The sequence below is a fragment of the Phodopus roborovskii genome, unplaced genomic scaffold, assembly GCF_943737965.1.
Source record: "Phodopus roborovskii unplaced genomic scaffold, PHOROB, whole genome shotgun sequence".
NCBI classification, from domain to species: domain Eukaryota; kingdom Metazoa; phylum Chordata; class Mammalia; order Rodentia; family Cricetidae; genus Phodopus; species Phodopus roborovskii.
In genome coordinates, this window is record NW_026126517.1 from 16,698,423 (window position 1) to 16,726,402 (window position 27,980).

Sequence of the window (27,980 nt, forward strand, 5' to 3'; positions counted from 1 at the left end):
TCTTCTCTAAGGGATTCTGTGAACACAGAAAATAGAGAGCTGCATTACAGGATGATCAACACAAGTCAAGGTTTCTTCCCTTCTGTGATGTGTATGTTGGGAATTTTTCTTGTAGCCTGTACTAACCATGTAGAATCCACAAACTATCATAACTCAGAAAGCAATTGACATTGAATTTCATTAAGATTTCTGAAAAAATATCACAAGATAAACAATACACTAAGAAGAATTCAATCTTCTCCCATCTCTTGTTTTCCTTCTCTTGAGCTATCCCCAAACAATAAAATTGGAAGCAGATGCCTAGGCAGTACAGTGCTTGTTGCTTCTGCAGATTCACCTGTGCTGTGGTATGAATAAAAAAATGCATGCCTGATCAAAACTAAAAGAAAAAGAGAGAAGCATGGAGGAAATATCTCCCCCCCCCCCATGTCACAGAGTCATGAATCAGGTTAGAGTTCTGACCATGCAGGAGAACTCCAGTGATGATGTTGCAACTCCAGTAGCCAGCACCTCCTAACACTCTCTTATGTCTCTGAATGTTTTCTACTGTTGAATTCACTTGGGCCTCATTTTGCCCAGCGAATGGAAGAAACTTGCTGAAGTCCATCATATTTTGATATATTGAGAGACATAAAGGGTGAGGGTTTGAATGGAGGGCAAGTGTGGAAAACCTCAGTGAAGCTTGTGGGACAGGTAACTGATACTAGAATATATCATATAAAAATATCTTCAATAAAATGAAAATATGTGAATATTAATCAAAAAAGAGAAGATAGAAGAAAGAAGGTGGGCTATTAATATACCTGGAATTCAGAACTCATAATTGTCAGTTCAAACCTTAGAGCAATCTTATTTTTCCCCTTATCTGTTTACCTGGTTAAGTATTTCAGACACAATGGTGTCAGATCTTTCAATTCAAAGAAGATACACACACAAGACTTAATTTTCTTGGACCAATGTCTGAATTGTAGAACATTATTTTTGATTAAGGTGCTGGGTCTTTTCTGGAAGCAGAGAAAGGCACCTTAACTGCAGATGTATGTGATTATAAGCCAGGCAGAAGAATGTTCAGGCTCTTGCTCAGAGGAAAGCATTTATAATGAAGAAAGAGCTGAGGAAAACGTATTACACCCTGGATCACAATCCTTATTTCCTGAGGGACCCACTATTATACTCATCCTTTCCATTCACTCTAGAGAATGTATAACCCCCAGTACAAATTGAGAGATAGACTCCTGCCTCCCAGGTATCTTTAGATCTAAAGTAAAATCTGAATTTGGGGTTCTTTCTCTCTTGCTTCCTGCAGTTAAATGGGAATTGCCCACAGGTCTTGACTAAATTCTGTGTGAAAGTTGTGGAGTGTTGTCTTGAGTCATTTCCAGTACTGAACTTACAGAAACATCACACATGCTATTTAAAAAATATATTCTTGAACAAAGAAGGTACCAGGAGACATGTTAACTTAGAAGGTAGAAAACTCAAGGGGTCTCCACCCCTGACAAACAACTGAAGATAATTAAAGGGTATTGGAAGTGCTACAATTGGTCTTTGTTAGCAATGAAAAATACTACAGAGGTCAGCCATGAACTCATAAAAGTAAGTGAATGATTACATGCACTGAGAGGTTGTATTTACATATTTATCGATATATATGAATAATATATAACAACGATTAAGGAAATAGAAACCCTGAATTATAGAGAGATCAAGGGGGTGTGCATGGGAAGGGTTATATGCTGGAAAGGAAAATAAAAAATATTATCTAATTGTATTTTAAGTTTTAAAATATTAAATAAACAAATACTCTAAAAATTTTGATAAAGTAGAATAAAATATAAATGAATCATTTTCATGTTTCCTTTCCTTACTCCAAGCATTCCCCTGTTCACCAACTAACTCCCTCAAATTAACTAAATTGATAACCTCTTTTTTATTTTCATTGCTACGTATATGTAAAAATGTGTAAATCAGCCTAGTCTCAGAAAGAGAAATACCATTTTTCCTCCTGGTTGTTAATAGGTTTTATGCACATGCATGAAATTTTAGATGTACATATGATATGAATGTAGGAGAACAAAGAGGGCTTATAAATACTGGGGTGTAGATATTAAGAATGAGATGTGAACAGGTATGGTAGAAATATGATCAATGAGTTAATGATTTTATATGAAAATATTCTTATGTCACATTATTATTATTTACAATAAATATACAATGCCAATTTGAAGGTTAATAATCTGATCTTAAATTACATATTAAACAGCATTACATTTAATATTCATACATAAAACTTCAAGAACTTTTGTCTAATATAAAATATTTAAGATATTCAAAAATAAGCCTTTCCATATTTGAAAAAAATAAAAGAATTACAACATGTTTGTGTGTTCTATCAGGAAGTCTGCAAACAAACTTTTTATACTTGGAAACAAATACAAACAGGATGTATTAGAGATTTACATATCTCACATCATACAATAAAAAATATTAATCAGGATACTCAAGTGTTTGTACATTGTAAACTGAAGGGCTTTTGTCTCTACAGAATTAATAAAACCATGATAGTTAAACTCTCCCTTTCTAATGAGAGGTAAATGATACACAAAAATGATGAAACTGATTGACAGATAGCTTGTCTGTTTCATTAATCATTCTAGAATTTCAGATTTCTTTGAGGAACTTTTATTTATTTTTTGAATAAAGCTGGCTCACTGGCTATTGGCTGGACTGCTTGGCTTCCATTAATCAAACAGAGAATGAATTGAAATCAAAAGATAATATTAAATATATGTTGGACTTCATTCATTATAAAGAGTATCTAAATGCATTCCAATTGGCATACACATTTGGATAAAGCATTTTAAATAAAACCTAAACCATTTGTGGAATACTGAGGTATTCTCAGAAAATTCTATACTTTAAAAGAACTGTTTTCAAAAGGTGTACTTGCTTGTCCAATTTATAACTGTACTCCAGTGAATGCTGCTGTGATGAGAACATACATCACTAACCACCAAATGTATGTTCTCTATACTCACTTGAATTCTTGCATGAAATTCTTGTAGGGTTGCAAATATTATAGCTTTTCCAGACAGAAAATATAATAATTTCTGCCAAATTGATATGCTGCGTAGGTCCTTTACTAGCTTACTGGGTAAAACAAAATGAAGTTGACCAAATCAAGACACCACCATCTTAAACTTGAAATCACAGAAGCCTATGGATTATTTGGGCTAACTGCAGTCCCAGACATTTTGTTCAATACACATAAACAGAAACATTTATTGGTAGCCAAATACAGAAATAGGTAGACAGATAAATAGATATGAAGGTATAATTATATCAGTTTATTAACATCTGGTAACCATCAAACTTAATATTGACTTTTTCTGTGGCGTCAATGTACACATCCTTTCCAGTATAGATAAGCCAGTATCTGAACCTCTTAAGACTTGCCAGTATTTGTGGGTTTCCTGTCCTATGTAAGAAAGATCAGGTAGACCTTCAGCATGCTCAGTCAGCACCTCCCACCATTCTCAGTGTCTATCCTATTAAAAAAATTAAAAAGTTATAAGATTTTCCTTGGTTTCATTGTCTTCTACAGTATTTTGAGAAAGAATGTGACATTAGAGCATTGTTTTCTTTACTTTTTTTTTGTTTGCTTCTAAGAAATACATACTCAGGTATTCTCTGTATAAGCTATGAAGTTTCATTAACTCAAAAGTTTCACAAGAATCAGCTTTCATTAGCACTTTATTCACATTGACAAATCTTCATAAAAACAATCTGTAGTGTGGCCAGATGAAGTTACAAAGACAACTTTGCCATTTCCACAAATTCCCATTCTATGTTACATTAGTAGTATTTAAAATCATGTTAATAAAATATTTGGCTGGCTATTTTCCCTCATTTTTGTTAAGAACATGAGTATATATTTTTGTCAAATATTGGAAAATAGTTCTTCAAATGATCAAGTAATTCCACACTAGAGTTACATTTTCCATTGTTTATGAAGTTTCTTACTTTGCAGTGGTAATGCGTCTTTGAAAGTGTAATTTAAAACATCCAGTATGTTCTGTAACACTCTCCTAGAGTGCAGTATATTTCCATTAATTACAAAACTAACAAATATGTCACGGTTCTTAAAACTATAAAAAATATCTCACTTTTCACCTGCAAGCAATGTATTATGTTTCTGTTGTACAGGTTTTGCATGTCTAGAGGTGACTATACTAGCATGTATTGCACTGTTGCCACCTGTTTACAGTATGTGCAGGATACTGATGTGATGACAAAATTAAGATACTGAATGAGAAATGAAGAAACTAAGTGATATAAAGCCATCCCATGGTCATAGATTTGTAGTTTTAAAATTCTAAGAGTGGTCATCAAAATTAGTCTACAGATTCATTAATGGATCAGTGAATAAATAAATCACTTATTGCACAAGTGTTAGATCCTGAGTTCATGTCACCAGAATCCATATAAAGCTGGATATGCTAGCAAAATTCTGTTATCTCAATTTTCCTAAGGTGAGAGTGTAGGAGAGGAGCAGAAAGACAAGGTGAAGCCAGGAGAGAACAGAAGAGAAATTTGGGAATTTAATGGGCCCTTTGCCTGAGAAAATTATCAGTGAACAAGAAGCAGCCCTATTCCAAAACAAGAAGGAAATGGAAGAGTGACACCCCTATGATTTCAATGGGTATTTACACACACACACACACACACACACATACACACACACACACAGAGTTTGCCATTTTTAATCTCACACACACCACAAACAAGTAAATTGTTTAAAAATAAATGTTTTTTAAATTATCAGTAATTACATTGCAATGCATTTCATGTGCTTTATACACCTATATAATTGGTTGTGCAAAAAATGTTTTCAATCAAAATGGTATTGAGAAGGAAAAAGTTAAAGAATTCCCAAACTAGTTCATGGTTGGGTGAGTGGGTCTATAATAATGTAGTTCATATATGCTGGTTAGTTTTGCCAACTTGACACAAACTGAGACACCTGGGAAGAGAGAACCTCAATTGAGGGATTCCTTCCATCAGATTGGCTTGAGAACTTGAGTTTGGGGACAATTTCTTGGGACATGATTTATATTGAGAGGGTCCAATTTGTAAGGAGTAATATTCCTGGGCAGGTGTAAGCAGAGCAAGCCTTACAAAGCAAGCCACTGAGAATAGTCCCCTTATTTTCTCTGCCTCATTTTCACTTCCCTGTTCTTGTCTCACTTCCTCATTGATGGACTCTAACCTGCAAGGCAAAGAAACCACTGTATGCTCCAATCCACTATTGGTCAGGGTTTTTATCCCTGAAGCAGAGAAACGCCCTTTGATTGCTTAATACCAGGAGACAGTTCCCTTGTGTATTTCCATTCATTAATTTTATTCTCATGATGAATAATAAAACAGAATTTTTACTTCATCATTATATCATACAAACACATTTTAGCACATCATGCTGAATCTTAGACTTTTTGTCTGGTAAAATTTTTGGCCTGTTTCATAAATTGGAAAAAGAGAATTAAATTAAAAACACATTTCCTAAGAAGAAAAAGTAGAATACAGAGCTGTCAATCAAATGTGTTAACTGAATGGACATTGTACTTGCATTCAAACTTACAGGAATGAAAACACATGTATCCAGTCAAACCATCCACATTGTCAATATTTTCTCAGGAGAACTTCAACATCCACAGCTTTTGAGTATACTCCCATTAAGGTGGGTCATTGTATCACTTGGTAGTGTACTCAGAATTTATATTCTTGATTTACTCTAATAAAAATTCATTTTTTTTATTTTGTGTATGTGCTTTGTGTTTCTGTCATAATTCTATGATGAAGGTACCAAAGCTGAAAATGTCCTGAGTGACAAACAACAGCCAGGTACTGTGCTGGTTATTTCTGGTTACAGTGATAAAATGCCTGACAAAAGCAAGTTGAGTGATGACTTACTTGGTTTCATGTTTTCAAAGTATAACTTATCATGTTAGGGAAGTTATGTCAGTAAGAACATGAGGTAGCTGCTAACATCCAACCTATGACTAAGAAGCAGGGATATGAATTCCACTGTCCACTAGGGGTTCTTTGCCCATTTCAAGGATAATATCTTTTTTTAAACTTCCTTTGTATTTGTTATTTGTATCTTCACATCATGTCTCTTGATCCCACCCAATGCCCCCATCAGAATAAAAACAAAGTAAAATTTAAAGAAAATACAAGGGTGGAAGGAAAATCTTGTCATGGAAGCTGCTGTGACTGTGAGTACATTTTATTTTTACAAGGGATCATTACTCTGGTTTGAGACCTCTATATCTGCCACACTGTCAATGCTGTGCCCTCACTGGGACTCTTACTGAACATGCTGTTGTTGACCTGTGTCCTGAAGTTAAGGCTGTAACTTTAGTCACCCCTGGAGCCAGTCTTTTCCACAAGGCCTTTGAACACTTGCCACAAACTGCAGACAAAGGAAGGATCAGAAGAGGGTGAAACATTGAACCTTCCCATATCCTCCTTACTTTTTCTGTGCATACTTAGAGAGACACTCTATCTACTGTCTCTACTCTAGGTAAAGTATAGACCCATTTTCATATAGTCTTTTGTATACTTCTGATTGTGTCTTGATGGAAGAAGCCTGCAACCCTGAACTTGGACTTTATCTCAGAGCAATCAGTGGCAGTTCTTACATGGCTACTCTACTCCTCTCCTCCTCAGGTTCCCTTGGCTGAAGGACACATGTTTGACCAGGATGTGGAACTCCTGATTTACTACAGTGAATTGCACAAGCCCAGTGTAGCTGTGGAGATGGGGATGCAGAACATGAAGCCAGGTATTTTCGATCTCTCACTATGGCCCCTTTCTAAGATGTAACTCTCAATTAGTTCTGATTTTCAATTTTCTATCCATGATTAGTGTATGACCATTGAAATACTGACTTTTCACTTCTACATGGAAAACTGACAGGTAGCTGATGGAAACAGAAGCAGACACCCACAGCTAAACACTGAACCAAACTGGAATTCAAATGCAGAGGGGGGGGGACACAAGACCAGGTTACAGAAACCCACAGAGACAGCTGACCTGAACAAGGAGGAGCTAATGGGCCCTCAGACTGACAGCTGGGAAACCAGCACTGGACTGACTCAGACCCTCTGAACATGGGTCTCAGTTAGAAGGCCTGGGCTGTATAAAGGACCTCTGACAGTGGAACAGGATGTATCCATGGTGCACAAAAGGACTTTGGGAGAACATTCCCCATAGAGGGATACTCCTTTAACCTAGAGGCAGGAGAGAGAGCCTAGTCCCTACTACAAATGCCTTCTCCTGGAAGGTACCATCCTCCCTGTGGAGTGGGGGTGAGGAATGGGATAGGAGGGTGGTCGGGGGGGGGCATGGGAGGGAGGGAGAGAGAGAAGGAGGGAGAAGGAACTGAAATCCATAAGTAAAATAAGAAAAAATATAGGTAATCAGGTGACTATGTCCTACAGTCTAATTTAAAATAGATTAGAACATAATTAGAAGGAAAGTATGACCAAATAATTCACAAGAAAACATATGGCCCATTATCAACATATGACAATGACTGGTCTTACAAAAATGACAAATGAAAGTAATTCAGTGATGACTTCTCCTTACAGAGGATCAGAGATGTCCAGATCTAATAAAGTTGCATCCTTCACATGGTATAGTGACTTTACACAATCAGAAGTGTTGAAGCAAATCAGTTTATATCAACTGTTTTGAAAGACTTTGGGCTGCATATAGTAAATATTCATTTTGACTATACTGATATTTATAACATTTCTTCTGAAGTAAATCTAAAAGTCTATATAGTATGCAGATGACATTGACTGATATTATAATGGTATCAAATATTATTAAGTGATGAAAAATGTAATATAGTCACTATTTGTGACATCAGTTACATGTTATGATGTCATTATTATAATTATGTACTTTAACAAACTGGTGAATTTAGATATAGTCTCTAAATAACAGAAAAAGAAAAATAGTTATAATTCCTAATAGCAATATAAAATAATAGTTGCATTAGGAAAACAACAGTATTATAATATAGGCAATGAGAAAATAGTTTTTCTATATGATTAATAATTTCACTTTAAGTAAATAGGTTTTATTGATTAATTCATCACAACTGGATATAATCTTGCTGCAAGTTCTTACTTTTTTGTCTTATGACGAATAGTGGCCAAATTTAACAGAAAATTAGTTTCTGATTTCTGTGTCCTGTAGAAATTGACCTTTGAAACAATCACAAGAATCCAGCTCACATTCTTTGCATCACACTTGATTTTTTCTTAGACTATACTTAGCTTTCCATTGAGTTGTGTGTCTTGTTTGTTTTTCTTTCTAAAATAAAAAGAAGGGTTTTAATCTTAACATAGCAAAAATATTTAACAAAACAGTTATCAAATAAGAATGATAGTTAATATTTAGTTCATTAACATTTAGCAAGATTTAAAGAAAATATGACGATATTTTTTTATTCTACCAACTTTTTTTATTATTTTTCATGTCGATCCCAGTTCCCTCTCTGTCCCTCCCTCTTATCCTCTCTCCCCTCTCACATGCACCCTGACCACCCTCTCCTCCCATTCCCCCACCCCCATTCCACATGTAGGGCTATGCTATCCAGGTGGGGTTGTGTAAACCTGTCAAGTCATTTGAAGTAGGGACTAGGTCCCATTAGCTCCTCCTTTTTCAGGTCAGCTGTCTTTATGTGTTTCTGCAACCTGGTCTTGTCCTCTCTCTGCATCTGGATTCTAGTTTGACTCAGTGTTTAATTATGGGTGTTTGCTTCTGTTTCCAACAGGTAGTAGATGAGTTGTGTTTCTTATCTACATCTAGTCATTGCCATTTAAAACATATCCTTCTATGCATACTCTACTCTTCTTTTTTAAAGCTGGTACAGCTCACATGAGTGTTTTGCTTTCATTGGCTTTTCTGGCCATTCTGCACTTGGTTGTAAGGGTCATTCACCCAACTCAAGAAGGGCGCTAGAACTATTCATTTCCAGGTTGGATATAAGTTTCTTGCTGGTCAATTGTATTCACAGTGTGACATCTGGGCTTGGGCTTTGCTGCTACAACTGTAAGCACTGTGAGGACTTTACCATGAAGCTGGGTTTCCATACTTAATTGACACCAATATAACATAATCAATATTTGACAAAGGTTTTCATACTGAACCTCATGTTGGGGCTTTTTCTTCTTGCCTCACTATTTGCCACTCCCCTCTGAGGCTACTAAGCAGAATCCCAGCTTTCCCAGTTTTCTGGTAACTTTTTCATCTCTCTGTATTTGTTGTTGATATCTTCAACTTCTTTTTGGGTGTCATAAATTATTATTATTCAAACTCATACTTGTTCTTCAGTCAGGAATACTTTTTATCCATGATGTAGGACCTTAAGATGTTGCAACTTAATACGTAATAACTTAAGTTCCAGTTTCTCGCTTTCAGTGACATTTCCTTGGGTGCATGAAGATTTCTTATCTCTTTTCTGTGATCAGATTTGCAGGCTATCAGGGGACATAGTTGGTCATGTCTCAATCTTGGTAATTCCTTCCATCTTTGATCCCTAGTTCCTGCTTCCTAGGGCACATATTTTGCCAGATAAGTTCCTTTTCACATATCCTTCAGAAGCACAAGGAGCTTAAAGGGCAACTTATCTCACTGAAATCCTTTATTGTGATCATGATGCACAGAAATGCTATGAAATAAATGATGTGTTAATTTTAGATTGTACAATTACAAAAAAATTTAAAAGAATAATATATAAAATTATAATTAACAGCTCAGTGTAAGTTAAGCCTTACCCTGAATTCAGTAAGCACATTTAATAGCACCTAACCTTACAATAATCCTATAGTAGGAATTACTACCATGATAATGTGAGAAGAGGAAGCTGAGGGTAAGAAGTAAAGGTGCACATTTATGAACAAGGAAGCTCTGATTTATGAAAGTAAAGTCACTTGAATTGGTTTGAAATAACTAGTAGACACCATACATGGAGTGCTGACCACTATCTACAAGTCCTTGTTCTGAACTGTGTAGACATCCATTACCACCAATTTCATGGGCTTCTCAGAAGAGTTCTAGTGTCATGATAACCACCTGTCTTCCAGGGTGGGAAGAAATCTACCTTACATATTAAAAGAAATGCTACTTTTATATAAGCTGTATATATAAAGATTGAGATCTGGTTCATATTTATGTTTTCACCCAGTTTTCTAAGGCAACATTTTTGAGTAGCCTGCTCTTGGAATTTGTCATTTTAAGCATTAAATATGTGAGCATTACTTTCCCCCAAGGGTCCAATTGAAGATGTAATCAGTGACCCATGTGATCACTTTCTAATTCATAAGATTTGAAGAGATTTACCTCTGATAAGAATTTTCCTGTATCTTTATATCATGTCCTATTCTGTTTAGGTGCCTAGATTTTGCACACACAGATACTCCTGTGTTATTGTCTGTAAACTCCTACCCTATTTACCTTCCTCTCCCCTCTGTTCTGCTTCTCTTTTATGCTGGCAATTCATATTTACTCCAGTGCACACAGTAGAAAAACTGAAAAGGAGGGGTTTTATATTTGAGCTTTTCAGTTCTTTATTTAAGTGATAATTAGGTCTTGGGGACTCCGGGGCACCTGAGTTTCCTTGTATGTTCAAGGGTCTTCTTCTTTCTGTACAGATAGTTTGATGGGTGCTCCTTCTGTAATGGTGAGTTTCTATCCAGATATCCCAGAAGTGGAGGCCTCAAAGGCTTGTGGAGAATTTGTGTTCCTCATGGACCGCTCTGGGAGTATGGATTAACCCATGAACGACCAGAAGGATTCTCAGCTATGCATAGAGGCTGCCAAGGTAAAGGAGATTCTTCAATCTTCAGCAGTGCCAGGTAAGGATGATTGGGAAGGGCAAGAATAGGATCAGTTTTAGCTGAGGGTCTGTTCTCCATCTGATTAATAACAAGTATGGCCACTCTGATCTCAGCCTTGAAATACAAGGCGGCATGAAATTATATACCATTAGAAATAGACTTGGATTGGTATGTTGTATAGAGCTCTCTCTCACTCCACCTCCTCATTTTCTTTCACCTTCAGGAAACTCTGTTGCTGTTGCTGAAGAGTTTACCTATGGGTTGTTACTTTAACATCTATGGATTTGGATCTTCCTATGAAAAGTTCTTTCTGTAAGTTTTTGGGAAGACCACAGACTGTGAAAGAATGTTTTTTAACGAAGGGCTTCACTTTTAATCTGACTAATGCAGAGTAGTCCTGTGCTTTGGAGTTTTCAGCAGCAATTTTTGTGATAGTCATTTTTGTGATAAGAAATGTGTGCAACTGCCATGTAACTAGCATTGCTTGTTTCCCTAAGGGAGAGTGTGAAGAACACTCAGGAAACAATGGAAGAGGTAGTGAACAGAGTGAAGGATCTAAAAGCAGTCCTAGGGGGTACTGATATCTTGGCAGCACTCCTCAACATTTATAAAGGACCCTCCATTCCTGGCCATCCTTTACAGGTGAGCTTTGGAACCAAGCTAGTAGGGATAAACAGTGAATTTTTCCACTAACCTGATCCCTCAGTTCTCCCACATACAATTGTGTGAATAGTATATAAACTTAAGTCATCTACCACACAGTGAAGAGAAAAAGACCAGAGGTAGGATTTTTCCTCCATTCCATGGGGCAGGCAGTCAGCTCTCTTTTGTAGTACCACGGAAGTTTAAGATGAAAGGTGAATAGGGAGGGTGTGAAACTTCCAGAAGTGAAATTCTTTCCTTTGAAGAGTCTTAGTGCCAGCATGGAACAAGTGAAAGCAGAGCACTATGATCCCCACCCCTTGAGTGAAGAAGATACAAAGACTACAAATAGTTGTGGGTCATGAGGTCCAATGCTGTTGTCTTCTGATGAACTCAACACAATCTCAATGAATGCATATTTTCTCCAGATCTTTGTCTTCATGGATGGAGAAGTTATGGGCACATTTAGTGTCATTAAAGAAGTTAAGTTAAACAGCAAGAAGCATAGGTATGAGGAAAGTATGGTTTCTATTGTTCTGCCTGAACCCCAAGTAGTACCACATATGACTTGTTCCACACAGTATCACAGGATCCCATCATTCTAAAGAGACAAAGTGACTGAAGAATTTTCCAGCTAACCTACTAACACTTTAATTTCTATAAAATAATAGAAAGAAGTTTTCCATTTAACATTGATACTACAAGGTCATTTTTCCTTAATTTTTCAAAGCTCTGAAGTATATATTGAATCATGTCTTCATTATAAAGGTACTGACGGGTTATAATAAAAAGTTACTCAAGTCATTTTTATCTGGGCAGATGAGCTGTCACAGTGTATAGGTCCAGAGCTGTTACCATCAATCATTAGTTTAAACCTAGACCAAATGTAATTTTTGTGGATTATGTGAAATCTTCCTGATTTTGTATCATATTGAATTTCATGGTATATGATTTTCTGTATACCTCACCTTTATTATCTCACCAGTTTGTTTAGATGTATACATAATTTGCATGTGACCATAGTCAAGTTGTGTAAGTATATGATTTTCCATGAAGTAGTTCAGTGTATATTATGTTGATGCTCATAACTATGGACTTTCTTTGGACTCTGTAGTGATTGTATTACATATAACAAGACATCTCCTGGAGATTTTATTTATATGGGAGGATATGCTTAACATAAAGGCACATGTTACCATCCTGAACCCCAACTCCACTCAATGTACTTCAAGTTCAATTTCATCACAGATATTTGGTAATCTTGTTCTGATTATTTTGTTACTGAATTTTAGTGCTTTGGCTGTCAGGATTCACGCACATCATTTATTTAGAGATATTTAGATCAGGATAAACACATTTATGTCTTCAACATTCTTTTTCTTGTACTTTGAAATGGATAATATATAATTAATATCTATATTTAGCAGTATATATGTACATTGTTTATCAGGTATTCATATCTGTACAAAAATTAATTCATCAGCTTTTGTCTTTTTCCTTTAGTCATTGGCTTTGCATAGTGAATATGTGAATTCCAGGAGGTATTTAAAAATACTTCTAGATTTCTGCCCTCCCTCCCACCCTCTCTCTCACACACTCATCTTCTCTCTGCCCTTGCCTACCCCCCCCCATCTTTTTTTCTTTCTTGAAACTCACACCATAAACCAATCTGGCCTCAATTATACTATACAACAGAGACTGGCATTAAAACCACCTTTCAGACTCAACCTCACAGTGCTAAGATTCCAAGCACGCTCCAAAGTCCCAGCTATCCTTTTTGTTAGGCATTATGAGCTATTACTTCTACAAAGCCTAGGACCTAATTCTTCTGAGCCTCTTGTCTGAGCTCTTTCATTCTTCCTTACTTTTACACTTTCTATAATAATCTTTTTAATTTTCTTTGTAGTTGTTTTCCAAGTTCTTACACTTTCCTATCCCTTCTCTCCTGAGTTGCCTGGAAGGGAAACATAAATAATTAGATGGGAAGTGATAATAATAGTCATCATTATGTTTTACTTTATATTAAAATTATATCATTGTGTATATTGCATACTGATTGTTCTCATCCCCACATTCTTTCATCTCATTCCCTCCTCTGTAAACTTCCCATCTCCCTACAAGTCTCTTTATATTTATTCTTAATTAGGCTAAATAATATTTAATACCCTATTATTTTTGGAGCCAAAATAGAATGTGTGTGTGTGTGTGTGTGTGTGTTATGTATTCAATGTGAACTCCTGGAGTGTATATGTGATTAATGAATGACAGTTGAATTTCAACAAATGAACTTTATCACTTGTTTATTTTATCCTTTATCATTTTATATAGAAATTGTGAATATTGCTATATCATAATCTCACCTTACATTTTTGGGGTAACCCATCTCACTACTGATAAACAATCTCTGCCACATATTACAGAATTCAGTTGTCCCTTATGGATTAGGATATTGAATATTTATTAGTGTGGAAGTAATCTGATGAATTTTATCTTTTTTTTTAAATTTATTATTTTACATGTCGATCCCAGTTCCTTCTCCCTCCCTTCCTCCCTCCCTCGCTTTTACCCTCTCTGCCCTCTCACATGCACCCTAAACACCCTCGCCTCCCATTCCCCAATCCTAATTCCATATGTAGGGCCTTGTGAGGTTTTAGTATCTATGTACAGCTTGCATCAAAAATTATGCCCTTTTTCTACTTTATGAAAAATTGTTCTTAATTATTTATTAGAAATGGCCAATGTGGTTTTCAGATGTAATGGACTTAGTAAGTGTTTTTGGACTATTGATATTTAGATGGTATCTTTCCCCTGATAGGCCTACTCTTTTCTTTCAGTGTGTGCCTAGACTAGGAATTGACCGCTTCAACCCATCTAAAGTGTGATAAATTTCATGGCTGGATAATTTCTTACTTATCTTGACCTCTTAGGTATTGGTATATCTACATTGTTCTGTGAAAAATTCTCAGGTGTTTTCAGGGATACCTACCACTGACAAAGTTCAAAATGCTACAATTTTCTTACTATTCTGAAACTGCCTAGCTGTTCAACTATCCACGCATGTCACAATTTCAAATGGTACATGGACAGCATATGCAGGCTCAGTACTTTTTTCTTTTCTCTATTTTCAGGTCTTGACTTCTAGCTTCATATTCTCTTAGCAGTCATTGGAGCCTATTGTCTCGGTAGTTGTCTGGTTTTACACAAATTATTAAAATTATTGTTCATATGTATCTAATTCTCCCTGGCTTGAATAAACTAGTCTTGAATTTATTTGAGTAGAACTCAATGGTGGTTTCTTGAACTTTGTATATGAGTTCCTTAATATCAGAATCTAAGAACTTGTGTATTTCCCCTCCAGGTTGTCTGCGTGACAAAATCATGGAAACTCTACTAATCTGTCTTTTCTATCGACTTGAAAATGCTAAAACCAATAGTGACTGCTTTATAGGTTATTGAGGGAATAAAAGTACAATATAAACTTTGATCCTTTTGCTTACATACTGAATACAGTAATTGTATGGTCCCATGTCACAGGATTTGTGGCTGATGACTTATAATAATGAAAAGTCCATAGATACTGAATGTATCAGCCAAACTTCCAGAGTATTTACTTGACTATTTATATTTTAAAAAGTATTTACAATGCCATGTATTTACTTGACTATTATGGAAATTCATAGATTAAAAAATAAATAGAACATAGGACATATTTTGTAAATCCTCTGAGCCCTGGATGTTAATTAACAAAATGAAACTGAGCCTTTCCCCATAAAAGACTTGTGACATTGCCATTAAATTGTGTCACTTATTTAAGCATTTCTTAAAGCTCATATAAATAAAGCCTGATTTACATATAAAACAATAGCATTACACTAACTTTGGAGTAAGTGCTTTATCTCTTCATGAGTTTTTGAGCAGCCCATGTGAACTGATAATTCTACTATGAAGAGCCTGTCTCTAATGCTCATCATTTCACTGTTGCAGATGTTTCTCATTTGGAATTGGAGAAGGAGCCTCCACCAGTTTAATCAAAGGCATTGCCCGGGTATCAGGGGGCACTGCAGAGTTTATTACAGGCAAGGACAGGATCCAGACCAAGGTGAGAGCTGGCCAAGGGACCACAGGTGCAAGTCCAGAGTAACTTTGAGGCACAACAGGAACCCTACTGCAAAGGATACAATTTCACAAGTCTCAGGCCATACACGTAGTGAATCTGCTTCATACCTTGTTAAAAATGGTTCCATTCTAATATCTAAAGACTGGCATCTGATTGTGGTAGCTAGGAATTCAGAGAGAAGATAAATAAAGTGGGTGGAACTTTGGAAGACCAGAGAGAAAGAAGGTAAAAGCTTTGGCTGTTCTATTTGAAATTGTAGTCTCTACTTTTAGTAATTGAATAGAAACACATTCTCCATGCAAAAGACACAAAAGAAAAGATATGAGTGTGTGTGCGTGTGTATGCGTGTGTGTGTGTGTGTGAGAGAGAGAGAGAGAGAGGAGAGAGATAATGGTATGATAAGTTCATATTCCTTCATTAGTTATGGATATTCAAGATATCTCTGATGACATTTCTAAGCTTCTCCTCCATGTTGTTCCTATCCTTTCTCTAACTCACGTTTGCAAAGTCTCCTTGTTAAATATTTCTCTCACATACCTATACTTCCTATACTTTTACATCTCTCAAGTGTAACTTTACATCCATGTAATTTCAGAAAGAATAGCATTTCTCTCTTTGCATTGGTGACTAGATATGACTGGCTCTTCTCTTCTCCAACAGGCTCTTGGGTCTCTGAAGTTTGCCCTAAACTGTTCGGTGGATGACTTCTCTCTGAGTTGGGATTTGCCTCCTGGTCTGTCAGCTAGCATGCTTTCTCCAGAGCAGACTGTCATCTTTAGGGGTCAGAGATTAATCATCTATGCCCAACTCATTGGGACTATGCCTGTAACTACTATTGTTCATTCCTTTACTTGGTGAGACACTGTATCAGCAGTTGGAATTTCAGCAAGATATGTCACTTGTCAGGCAGCCAGCCTCCTGTCCTCTCCTTCATAACAGGCTAGCTGATTCACTGGGCTGAGGAGTTTCCCTAGTGCTCACCATTTTCCTGGTTGTGAGTCTGCTTTGTCACTCTTGCTCTCCTCTTATTTGTAGCAAGTGGAGACCTCTGGAGAAGTGTGCCTCAAGTATGCACTCCAAGGCAAGAGTCTTGAAAACAGGGTGACATTTTCCCTACAGCCCAAGACAAACACCAGGTTTGCTTTTCCATCTCCACACTTCTCCACCTCTCTCTTCTCTTGTCTTCCTCTCCTTTGACTCACTGACTTGGTAAGGCTTGCTGTTGTTGTTAAGTGACACATTGACCATAGCAACTTTTAAAAAGGAAAACATTTAATTAGGTCAGGCTTACTGTAGAGATGTTTGACCATGATTGTCATGTCAGGAAGCAATAGTGGCATGCAGGCAGACATGATGTTGGAGAAGAAATTGAAAGTTCTGCATCTTGATCTCAAGGCAGCAGAAAAAAGAATTCCCCACTGAATCAAGATGTTGCATGGGCTACTTTTATGGTCTGGAGCATCTGAGACTTCAAAGCCCACCTCCACAGTGGCACACTTCCTACAACAAAGCCATGCATACAAGAATATGGCCACACCTGCTAATAGTGCCAGCCTTTGAAAGACATTCTTATTCAAATCACCCTTTCTTTTTCTTGAGGGTTCAATCATTCCAGTCACTGACCTCTGCTGTTTCCTCGAAGCTCTCCTTTTTCTGATTCATTCATTTAAACTCTTTACCTCTGTGTTCCCTTTCAGCTGCAGTCTCTAGTTTTTGGAGTGTTTGGTACTTGATCTGCAGGTACTTTAATTTTGTGCAGTGTCTTCTTTCAGCTTCACCATTCATCGTTTGGCTGCAAAGTCCTTGATTCAAATGAAGGACTTGGGCTCTCATGAGGCCTCAAAAGCAGAAAAAGATGATGTGTTGAACATCAGCATTCAGTCTGGAGTCCTCAGCTCCTTCACAGCTTCATTGCAGTAAACAAGGAGCTCAACCAGCCAGTGCAGGGGCCTTTGGCTCACAGAGTGATTCCAAGGCCAGTAATTTTTCCAAATTTGCCTAAGATATGTACTCCTGGGTTTGGTAAGTTTTATTGCAATTTAAACTTTTTTATAATGATTCTTAGATATCTAAGTGCATAATATAAGCAATGATAAGTTTCATAATGTCATGAATTTAAATTTAACTATATTTCTTAAATTTTCCATGTTTTCTTCATCCATCCACAACTAGGATTTATGGCTTGCCTTAAATTTTCTAGAGAAGTAGATTGTGTCCAACTGAGACAGAGATATATTATAGAAGTACAGAAGTACATCAGGACACATTACAGTACAGAAATATCTATGAACATTGAGTAATCAAATCTTTTAATTTAAATATAATTTCTCTTCTTGATAGTCAATGGTCACATAGATAGCAGATGACTAAATTGATCTGATAATTGTTAGTGGTAGAAGAGTGGATTTCAGAAAGAGGTGGAGATATGAAAGAGCTACAGGGTTTATTAAGAAATGAAAAAAAGTTAGCATCATTTTTTTTCTGGAATGGAAGAGAGTCCAGTTGTATTTGGTGCCTTTTTCAGTAAGCATAAGCACTATTTAGAGGGCTGGATTTTCTGAATAATTTACAGCAATTATCATCAACTTAAAAGTGGAATAGGTAAGTCCTGACTTGATTCTCATGTAGGATTTTGAAACGGTTTTGATGATTAAAAGTTATGGCTGTAATTAAAGATATTGATGAGGGATGTAATTTTCTTGATTGAGGTTTAGTTTGACTAATAAATAAAGATGAAGGAAGGTAATATATTTGAGAAATAGAAGAATCAGGGACTTATAAAGTACAGTTCATGTCAATGACTGGTATTAAAACAGGAAACCCTAAGTTAAAACACTAGAAATATGGGTATTGTATTTTAAAAATAACATTAAAATATTTCTTATAAACAACTCTGAATGATACCAATGACTTAAGGGTATGAGAGAGGGGTGTTAAAGCCATAGTCACTGGATCTGAAGAAGGCATGATGTTTGCATTCAGACATTGCATGGTCTACTTACATGGATAATAAAAATTCTCAAACTTGTGGAAGAGCTTGGAGTACACTAGAAGCCTGTGGTTTGGCTTTTCTGTACTTTAGGGACTGGTAGGAGGTGACTTAAGTAGTTGATTAATAGGGCGTGGACATATGGAAGCTTAGAAAATTGCCAACATCACCTTCTGAACATGGATGCTTAAGGTATAGTTAAGCTTCTTTTGAAAGGAACAAAAATTAAATAGCTTTGTGAGACAGAAAAAGATCTTTTTACATTAAGATGCATTTGGAAGAATCTTTTGTGCTGCAGAAGAACTACAGATGTGCTTGCTCAGCTCAGATCAAGGGTTCCAAAAGACACAATCAGAAGTAGAAAAGGGTTTAGAAGGTGAGTGTCTGTATTGGATGAGGCCATACTGGAGAATAGCACATTGTGGTTAGTGAGTGAGGCTAATATGAATGGGAGACTTGATATCTCTACTCCTTACTTTTAAAAGAAATCTTCAATTGGTGCAGAACACAGATGATATTGCAGTCTGCATTGTGCATTTGTGTGTTTCAGGTCACAGGCCACTTCAATCAAGCATGAGACTATGTGGATTATTTTCTGAAGATGATGTGTCACCACTTTGTAAGCATTTCTAGATGTCTATGGGAGTTTCTTTCTAAACAATTTTTTTTTCTGTCACAGATGATAAACCTCTTCAAGCCCGCTATTCATATGACTGTGTGAAAGATACAAACTACATGGGCGTGATGAAAAACTCAGAATCCTCCACCAAGAAAAGCAACTTGAAAAATGAACACAAAGGTGAATTGGACCTCAAATTGTGTCTCTGACTTATAGTAGCCATAAACTAACATTCCATGCTCTTAGACCTTTCTCTACCGATGGGGTGACTTACTTGAGGCAGCAGGAAGGAGGTGAGATTTGATATTGCCGCGTATCTGCCAGAATGAGTCTTGCTTCCCTAATCTACAATACAGAACTTAATACCTTCTAATCTACTGTAATTGAGTGGCTTCTAGTTCTTTGAGTCCTCTTGGCAATCTCTGCCTACACAGTCCACCTGTCATCAGTGCTTGACCCCAGCAGACTCTGCTGTAGTTGTGTTCAGAACCCATAGCAAAAGGTCACCCATCACAGATTAGAAATAGTGGACATCCTGTAGAACCCTCACTACAGCCTCCTATTTCAGGACACTGCCTCAAGTGGGCTATGATCCATAATTTCCCATTTCATATCTCTTTCAGTTTTATACAAAGTTGTTAGAGAAAATGCTGTTCTGCGCCTGATTTACCTACAGAAAGCAAATGGCTCCTGGGAGCTGGATAAGGATCTGGCTAAGATCCTGGGCACTAGTTTGGAAGACGTGAAGGCTGCAAATCCTACCAAGGTAAGATGCAAAGTGTAACAAAGGAAACAGAGTGTGCTTCATGATGGTAGAAACATAATTAGAATTGAAATAACCAGGGCCAAACTGAGAAATAAGATTACAGATGAGGCAAAAGTGAAATTAATGTTTAGTATATAGCAGATGAAATTATTTCAACTTAAGCTGAGCATAAGGAACATGGAATTAGTAGACTAGCTGCTGCACGGCATGGCCAGACAAATAGATATCAATGGGAAAATAAGTGCTCTTTTGTGTTAATCATATTCCATTAGATGTATTTGTAAAACAAACATTTTTATCTACATACTATACCAGTTAGTTTTTAAAGCATTTAGTATTAATATACTTAGTTTTCCTAAATTCAGTTAATTAAGGAAGGTTCTATTTATGTGGCTATGCATAGATGAAGACATCAAACATTAAACACATGAATACCCTTCACTACTCAGTGCAGAACTAGATTGAATGCTAGGATGCCCTGTCTGCAGAGACTCCAGTAATAGACCCAGTATTGATTTTTTAATGTTGTCAAATATCCCAAAAAAGAATTTGAAGTTTACATCCAAATATTTGAAGAAAAAAATTTCTTCAATAAAACATCTGATAAATTATGAAGAAGAAATATAGTTCTGAGTTATTAAAATGTGAGCCACAATTAAATATATGTCACATATTCTATAGTTATACCACTTATATTATATATTCTAGTAATGCCTGACTATTAAGCCTATGAAATGTGGTGAATGCAAGTGAAATGTAATTTATTTTTAGTTAACAGAGGTATCTATGCTGTATAATACAAACTGACTTAATTATTTAAGGTAAAACTATGGAAATATTTCATCAAAATTGTTTCACATTGGCTGCTTGAGAAAATAATAATTCCTTTTAACATTTTTTAAAGTATTGTTTGCTACTAGCTGAAGACATTGTTCACTAGTAGAAAACACCTCTAGAATATAAGAGGTCATGAACTGAATCTAGTAAAAAAGTATACTAAGGTTGAATAAATATCACATGTTGATATCTGAATTTCAATTGGAAATTTGAAAATTTAAAATGATAGATCCTCTGACTGGATATAGATTACTTATAAATAATACTACTGAATAAGAAATTGATGTCAAAATGGAAATACAAATTTGAAGTCACTAAACTCTGAATGTTTACTTGTTGATGTTAATGAAGATACAAATTAAAGTTTATCACTTGGTGGATGATAAAACAGAGTGATAAACAGCAGAATCAAGATACCCTAAATTCTCTGATCATGAGTTTTAAGTTTTTGTGAAAAAACAATGGCACTGAAAAAAATTTATATGACATGAATAAAAGTCAAGAATTGCTTTTGTTTCTTAATCTATGGCTGTATGAATAGAAGACAAGCAGACTGATACAAAAACAATTGCACACTGAACCAAGAGGAGTTGTGGCCAAAGGCAATGTGAAGCAAAAGATCTGAACCAAGATACCCCAGGAAGGGCTTCATTCTTGGGCTATAATTATAGATTTTTGTAAGTCATCGATCCTTAGCTGAGATCACCCAAGAGCTACATTTTAAAAATCAGAATGGGGTTTGCATTAGTTCTGAGCAACATGCTTTTGGAGTCTTACTACCTCAACTTAAGCATCCCTCAGAGTAATAAGAGTGTGTATAATAACAAACCTACAGTCAAATCCATCATTACTAAAGAATTAATTTAGAAAAAAACTATCATTTACCTTTTGTATTACTCGCATCTGAAATCAACAAAATAGAAACCAGGAAAACAATACAAAAAAAAAAAAAAAAAAAAAAAAATGAATGCAACAAAGAGTTGGTTTTTTGAGAAAATCAACAGGAAAGAAAAACCTTTATCCAAACTAACAAAAAATCAGAGAGAGAACATGCAAATTAACAAAATCACAAACAAAAAGGGGAACACAACAACAGGCAGAAGAAATCCAGACAATTTTCAGGTAATACTTTGAAAACCTGTATTCCACAAAAATTGAAAATTCAAAGGAAATGGAAAAATTTCTGGATAACTGTCACTTACTAAAATTAAATCAAGAACAGACAAACAACTTAAATAGACCTATAACCCACAATGAAATAGAAGCAGTCATCGAGTGCCTTCTAACCAAAAAAAGTCCAGGACCAGATGGATTCAGTGCAGAATTCTACCAGACATTCAAGGAAGAACTAATACCACTACTCCTCAAACTGTTACACAAAATAGAAACAGAAGGTTCATTGCCAAACTCCTTTTATGAGGCCATAATAACCTTGGTACACAAGCTTCACAAAGACACAACTAAGAAAGAAAACTACAAACCAATATCCCTGATGAACATTGATGCAAAAATACTCAATAAAATACTGGTAAACGAATTCAAGAATACATCAGAGAAATCATCTACCATGACCAAGTAGGCTTCATCCCTGGAATGCAGGGATGGTATAACATACGAAATCTATCAACCATATAAACAAACTGAAAAAGAAAAATCATATGATTATCTCCCTAGATGCCTTTGACAAAACTCAACACCCTTTCATGATAAAGGTCTTGGAGAGATCAGGGACAACAGGAAAATACCTAAAATATTAAGAGCAATATACAGCAAACCAACAGCCAATATCAAACTGGAGAGAAATTTAAGCCAATTATTCAAAAATCAGGAACAAGACAAGGCTGCCCTCTCTCTCCATATCTTTTCAATATCATACTTGAAGTTCTAGCAAAAGCTATAAGACAAGAAAAAGGAGATCAAGGGGATCTAAATTGGAAAGGAAGAATTCAACTGTCTTTATTTGCAGATGATATGACAGTTTACATAAGCGACCCAGTAAGCTCTACCAGGGAACTCCTACAGCTGATAAAAACCTTCAGCAAACTAGGAAGATACAAAATAAACTCAAAAAAAATCAGTAGCCCTACTTTTTTTCAGACGGCAGAGAGACAGAGGAAGAAATCAGAGAAACATCATTCTTTACAATAACCATAACCAACATAAAGTATCTTGGGATAATGCTTACCAAACAAGTAAAAGACCAATATATTAAGAACTTTGTCGCTCTAAAGAAAGTAATTAAAGAAGATACAAGAAAATGGAAAGATCTCCCATGCTCTTGGATAGGTAGGATAAACATAGTAAAAATGGCAATCTTGCCAAAAGCAATCTACAGATTCATTGCAATCCCCATTAAAATCCCACCACAATTCTTCACTGACCTTTAAAGGATAATAATCAACTTTATATGGAAAAACAAAAGACCCAGGATAGCCAAAACAACCCTATACAATAAAAGAACTTCAGGAGGCATCACCATTCCTGACTTTAAGCTCTACTACAGACTATAGTTCTGAAAAAAGCCTGGTATTGGCACAGAAATAGACAGGTAGACCAATGGAATTGAATACTAACTCACACATGTGTGCACACTTGATTTTCGACAAAACAGTTAAAATTATACACTGGGGCAAAGACAGCATCTACAACAAACGGTGCTGGCAAAATTGGATGAGGGTGTGTAGAAGACTGAAGATAGACCCATGTTTGTCACCATGCACAAAACTCAAGTTCAAAAGGATCAAAGACCTCAACATCAATCCAGCCACATTGACCCTCTTAGAAGAGAAAGTAGGAGGTATCTTTGACCAAATTGGTATAGGAGACCACTTCCTGAACATAACTCCAGAGGCACAGACACTGAGAGCAACAGTTAGTAAATGGAACCTCCTCAAACTTAGAAGCTTCTGTAAGGCAAAGGACAAGACCAAACGGCCACCCACACACAGACTGAGAAAGATTTTGATCAATCCTATATCCGACAAAGGGCTGATCTCCAAAATATACAAAGAACTCAAGAAACTAGTCAACAAATCACCAAATAACCCTATTTAAAAAAATGGGGTACAGAACTGAAGAAAGAATTCTCAATAGAGGAAATCAAAAAGGCTGAAAGACACTTAAGAAAATGCTCCACATCCTTAGCTATCAGGGAAATGCAAATCAAAACAACTTTTAGATACCATCTTACTCCTGCCAGGATGGCTAAAATTAGAAACACCAATGACAACTCATGCTTGAGAGGATGTGGAGAAAGGGGAACACTCCTGCACTACTGGTGGGAATGCAAACTCGTACAGCCATTTTGGAGATCAGTATGGCAGTTCCTCAGGAAAATGGGAATTAGTTTACCACAGGACCCGGCAATCCCCCTCTTAGGCATATACCCAAAGGATTCACATCCATGCACCAAAGACATCTATCTGCTCCACTATGTTCATAGCAGCACTATTTGTAATAGCAAGAACCTGGAAGCAACCTAGATGCCCCTTAATTGAAGGTTAATGAAGATGTGGCACATCTACACAATATAATACTAGTCTGCAGAAAAAAATAATGGTATCTTGAAATGTGCAGGCAAGTGGATGGCACTTGAAGAAGCCATCCTGAATGAGGTAACCCAGTCACAAAAATAGGAACATAATATGTGATCACTCACATATGGATTTTAGGCCTAGAACAATGGATCCCTTGCTATAATTCACACCACCAAAGGAACTAGGATACAAGGTGTATTCTAAGAGATTCATATAAAGTCCCTCACAGAAGCAGGAAGGGACAAGTCCCCCAGAGCACAGGGGAATTGGGGTGGGTAGTGAATCGAGAGAAAAGTAGGAGAAAGCAAGGGGGGGGGGACAGGAAAACACGTGCGACTAAAAAGATCGAGTCCGGGTAGGAATAGAAGATGAGAGAGAGAGAGAGAGAGAGAGAGAGAGAGAGAGAGAGAGAACATAAAAGAGGGAGCCAATATTGGTTTGACGAGAAAATTGAAACAAAAGAAAGGTCTAGAGAACTACAAGACTGCTGCCAACTAATAATTTGAGCAACCTTGGAAAGGCTACCATAAATGCCCTTCCCGGATAGTGAGATAACTTATCCATGGAGCCCTCATCTAATTCCTGTTGGAAACAGGAGCAAACACCCATACATAAACACTGAGTCAAACTAGAACCCAGATGCAGATGGAGGGGACAAGATCATGCTGCAGAAACACATAGAGACAGCTGACCTGAACAAGGAGGATCTAATGGGCCCCCAGATTGAAAGCTGGGAGTCCAGCATGGTACTGACTCAGGCCCCCCTGAATATGGGTATCAGCCATAAGGACTGAGCAGTCTAAGGGACCTCAGACAGTGGAGCCAGGATGTTTCCCTGGTGCATAATAGGACCTTGTGGACACATCCTCCATGGAGGGATAACTGTCTTAACCTAGAGACAGGAGAGAAGCCCTAGTCCCTACTTCACATGACTTGTCAGATCTACATGACCCCAACTGGATGGCATTGCCCTACATATGGAATTGGGGTGGGAGATGGAAGGGGAGGATGGTTAGGGTGCCTGTATGATGGCAGAGTGTGTAAAAGTGAGGGAGGGAGGGAGGGAAGGTGGGAAGGAGAAAGGGAGAGAAGGTGGGAAGGGGGAAGGGAGGGAGAGAGGGAGAGGGAACTGGGATCAACATGTAAAGTAATAAATTAAAGAAAGAAAAAAGAAAAAAGAGCTAGTTAAAAATGTATTTGAAAATTCTATTGTTAAACAAATCTTACAAAAATCACATGAAGTAATTAACCCTTTTCCTGTAAATTTTATGTAGGCAGAAAAGGCGGCAAAAAAGAAAAAACAACATTAAATCCACTCATCTTTGAAGCCAAATCTATTCCCTGAATTGCTAGTATTCTTGTAAATAAATTATGTTTGTAGTTTCAAGAAAAAAAAGAAATGTGCTATTGATTCTTTGTTATGGCAATTTGTTGTTATGTTGTTTAGTTTTTTGTGGGGGAATTTTTGGGGCATGTGAAGATACAACTAAAAATTAATGATCACAGTAACTTAAAAGAAGTCAAATATACAATTGTTTCTCTTTGTATATTCTTATAATTCTTGTACTGGGTATTTGGGGTATCTTGCAAAATGTGATGCTGTTTACACTGGATTTACATCATAAATCCTTTTCTGCTGATTGGTAATGGAATGTTGTCTTGAGGTTCTCCCAGACTGTATTTTAAGGGTAGACCAGGGAATTCTAGATAACATAAGTTAGGGAATGACAAGGAAGGAGATAGTAAACCTCTCTGCTTCATCTTGAGTGGCTTCCTGCCCTGTCTGGTGCACCATAGAAGTTTCTATCTGTTTTGCAGGATGAGGACCCCTCAGCCTGGACCACAGTGCTGGCTGTGCTCTGGCTGAATGCCAATGGGACAGACTCAAAGTGTGAGTGGGAGATTCTGGAAAAGAATGCAGTGGCCTGGCTTCATGACCACGCAGGTAGGAGTACAGCCTTCTCCCTCCTCCATTTCCAGGTGCGTTTCAGAGCTGTGCCTGAAAGTGTACCAAAGGGTGAGTACTAGAAAGTCCACTTAGTTGCTCCTACCATGGTATCTCAGATCATCATCTGTTCACTCAGCTAATCTTTCCTCTTCAGGATTAAGATGAAATATGTGCTTGGTGGTTGGGAAAGGCTGCTCAGAGGGAAGAAACATCAATGTGGATGCTTAGCTGCATAAGACTAAGCCTAGACATGTAGCCAGTACTCATAGATATTTATTGTATCCTTATTGCTGTCTTCCCTTGGACAGACTAGACTAAAGGAGAATCAGAACAAGAAAGGGGGCAAAGCCAGTGTAGTAGCTCTGGAAGCTAAATCAGGAAGCTAAATCAATTATGAGGAAGGCTCATGAAAAAGCCTCCCTTTCTTCCCCATAGTACAGTCTGACTTGTTTTCCTGCTTCACAGATTCCTCCATCCCCATGCTAGTGAATGCTGCCAATCATTTCCTGAAATTGCCTGTGACTCTTGATGCCTTTGTCTTCTGAGAATGCAACCCAAGAACATTTGCTGGTTATGACTAAGTCCCTCCCTTGTTTCTTGGCTGAGACAGCATTTGGATTTTATTTTTACCTTTTTCATTCTTCTCGTAACAATAAAGGGTATCTGCACAGTCTTGCTTATTTACTCCTGATCCCACTGGATTTGATCTACTGTCCCCATCATTTCCTCAGTGACAAGATATTATGGTCTCCCATCATGTCATAGGCAAAATGACACTTGAAGTTTTACAGAGAAATTGCAATGACGTAAGTGGCATGGAATCTTGAGAAAGCACTGTAACATGAATCCTAGGCCTTGCCTGTTTTAATATTCTGCATTACTGTTATCCACTGTCTTTGTTCTTACAGGGTCATCAGAACCAGGGTTATATGCTTTGTATTTGAAGGAACAGAAATTAGAATGAAAACTGAAAAGCAACATAATGATAAACACAAGCTCAAAAAATACAGACAAAAATCTATGCATTTCACCATTAGAGAATGACTATGGATATCTTGAATAAATTATGCCAATATTTTTACTCCATGCCAAAAATGTGTACATGTCAAAATGACTATATATCTCTATGTCCATTTCCTAAGTAACTTATTTAGAAAATACTAGGATATCATTGTTTCTACTTAGTCTCTAAACAACTAATGAGATGGTTGCATGTCCTCAGACAGTCTGTGCTATGATGTTCCTAGCAGGATTCAACAGAAGTGTTAGAGAAGAGCAGCTAGAATTAAAATGATTATGTCCATCAGTGTTCTTTCTTTTTCTTTTCTGCCACTGTGAGAAGACATTTGAGGAAAGTTAACTCCAGGAAGAAAAAACATTTGGATGGGGAAATGACCCAGTATGTAAACTGCATATTTACAAGCTGAGAACCTGAGATTGGAACCCCAGAGTCTATAAAAATGAGATTGATATTAGAGCTGCCTATTATCCCAGCACTGGCTGATACAGAGAAAAGATCTGAGGATCTCAATAGCCAGCCCATCTAGACAATGGGTGTGCTACAATCTCAGTGAGAAACACTGATTCCCAAGTAAACAGAGAGGGATTTAGGA

General features: G+C 36.8%; 1 protein-coding gene across 1 annotated transcript; it reads left to right on the top strand.

Moving 5' to 3' along the window:
- Positions 1–6,257: 6,257 nt before the first annotated feature.
- LOC127231371 (von Willebrand factor A domain-containing protein 5A-like) lies at positions 6,258–26,927 on the top strand. The gene is given in 16 exon segments (XM_051196908.1): positions 6,258–6,275; positions 6,730–6,844; positions 10,728–10,897; positions 11,137–11,225; positions 11,411–11,555; positions 11,984–12,063; positions 15,540–15,654; positions 16,333–16,497; positions 16,708–16,808; positions 17,445–17,575; positions 17,578–17,694; positions 18,960–19,037; positions 19,341–19,460; positions 19,916–20,046; positions 26,238–26,364; positions 26,833–26,927. Coding segments are annotated over 16 exon segments (1,782 nt in total). The 3' UTR covers positions 26,913–26,927.
- The last annotated feature ends 1,053 nt before the right edge of the window (positions 26,928–27,980 follow it).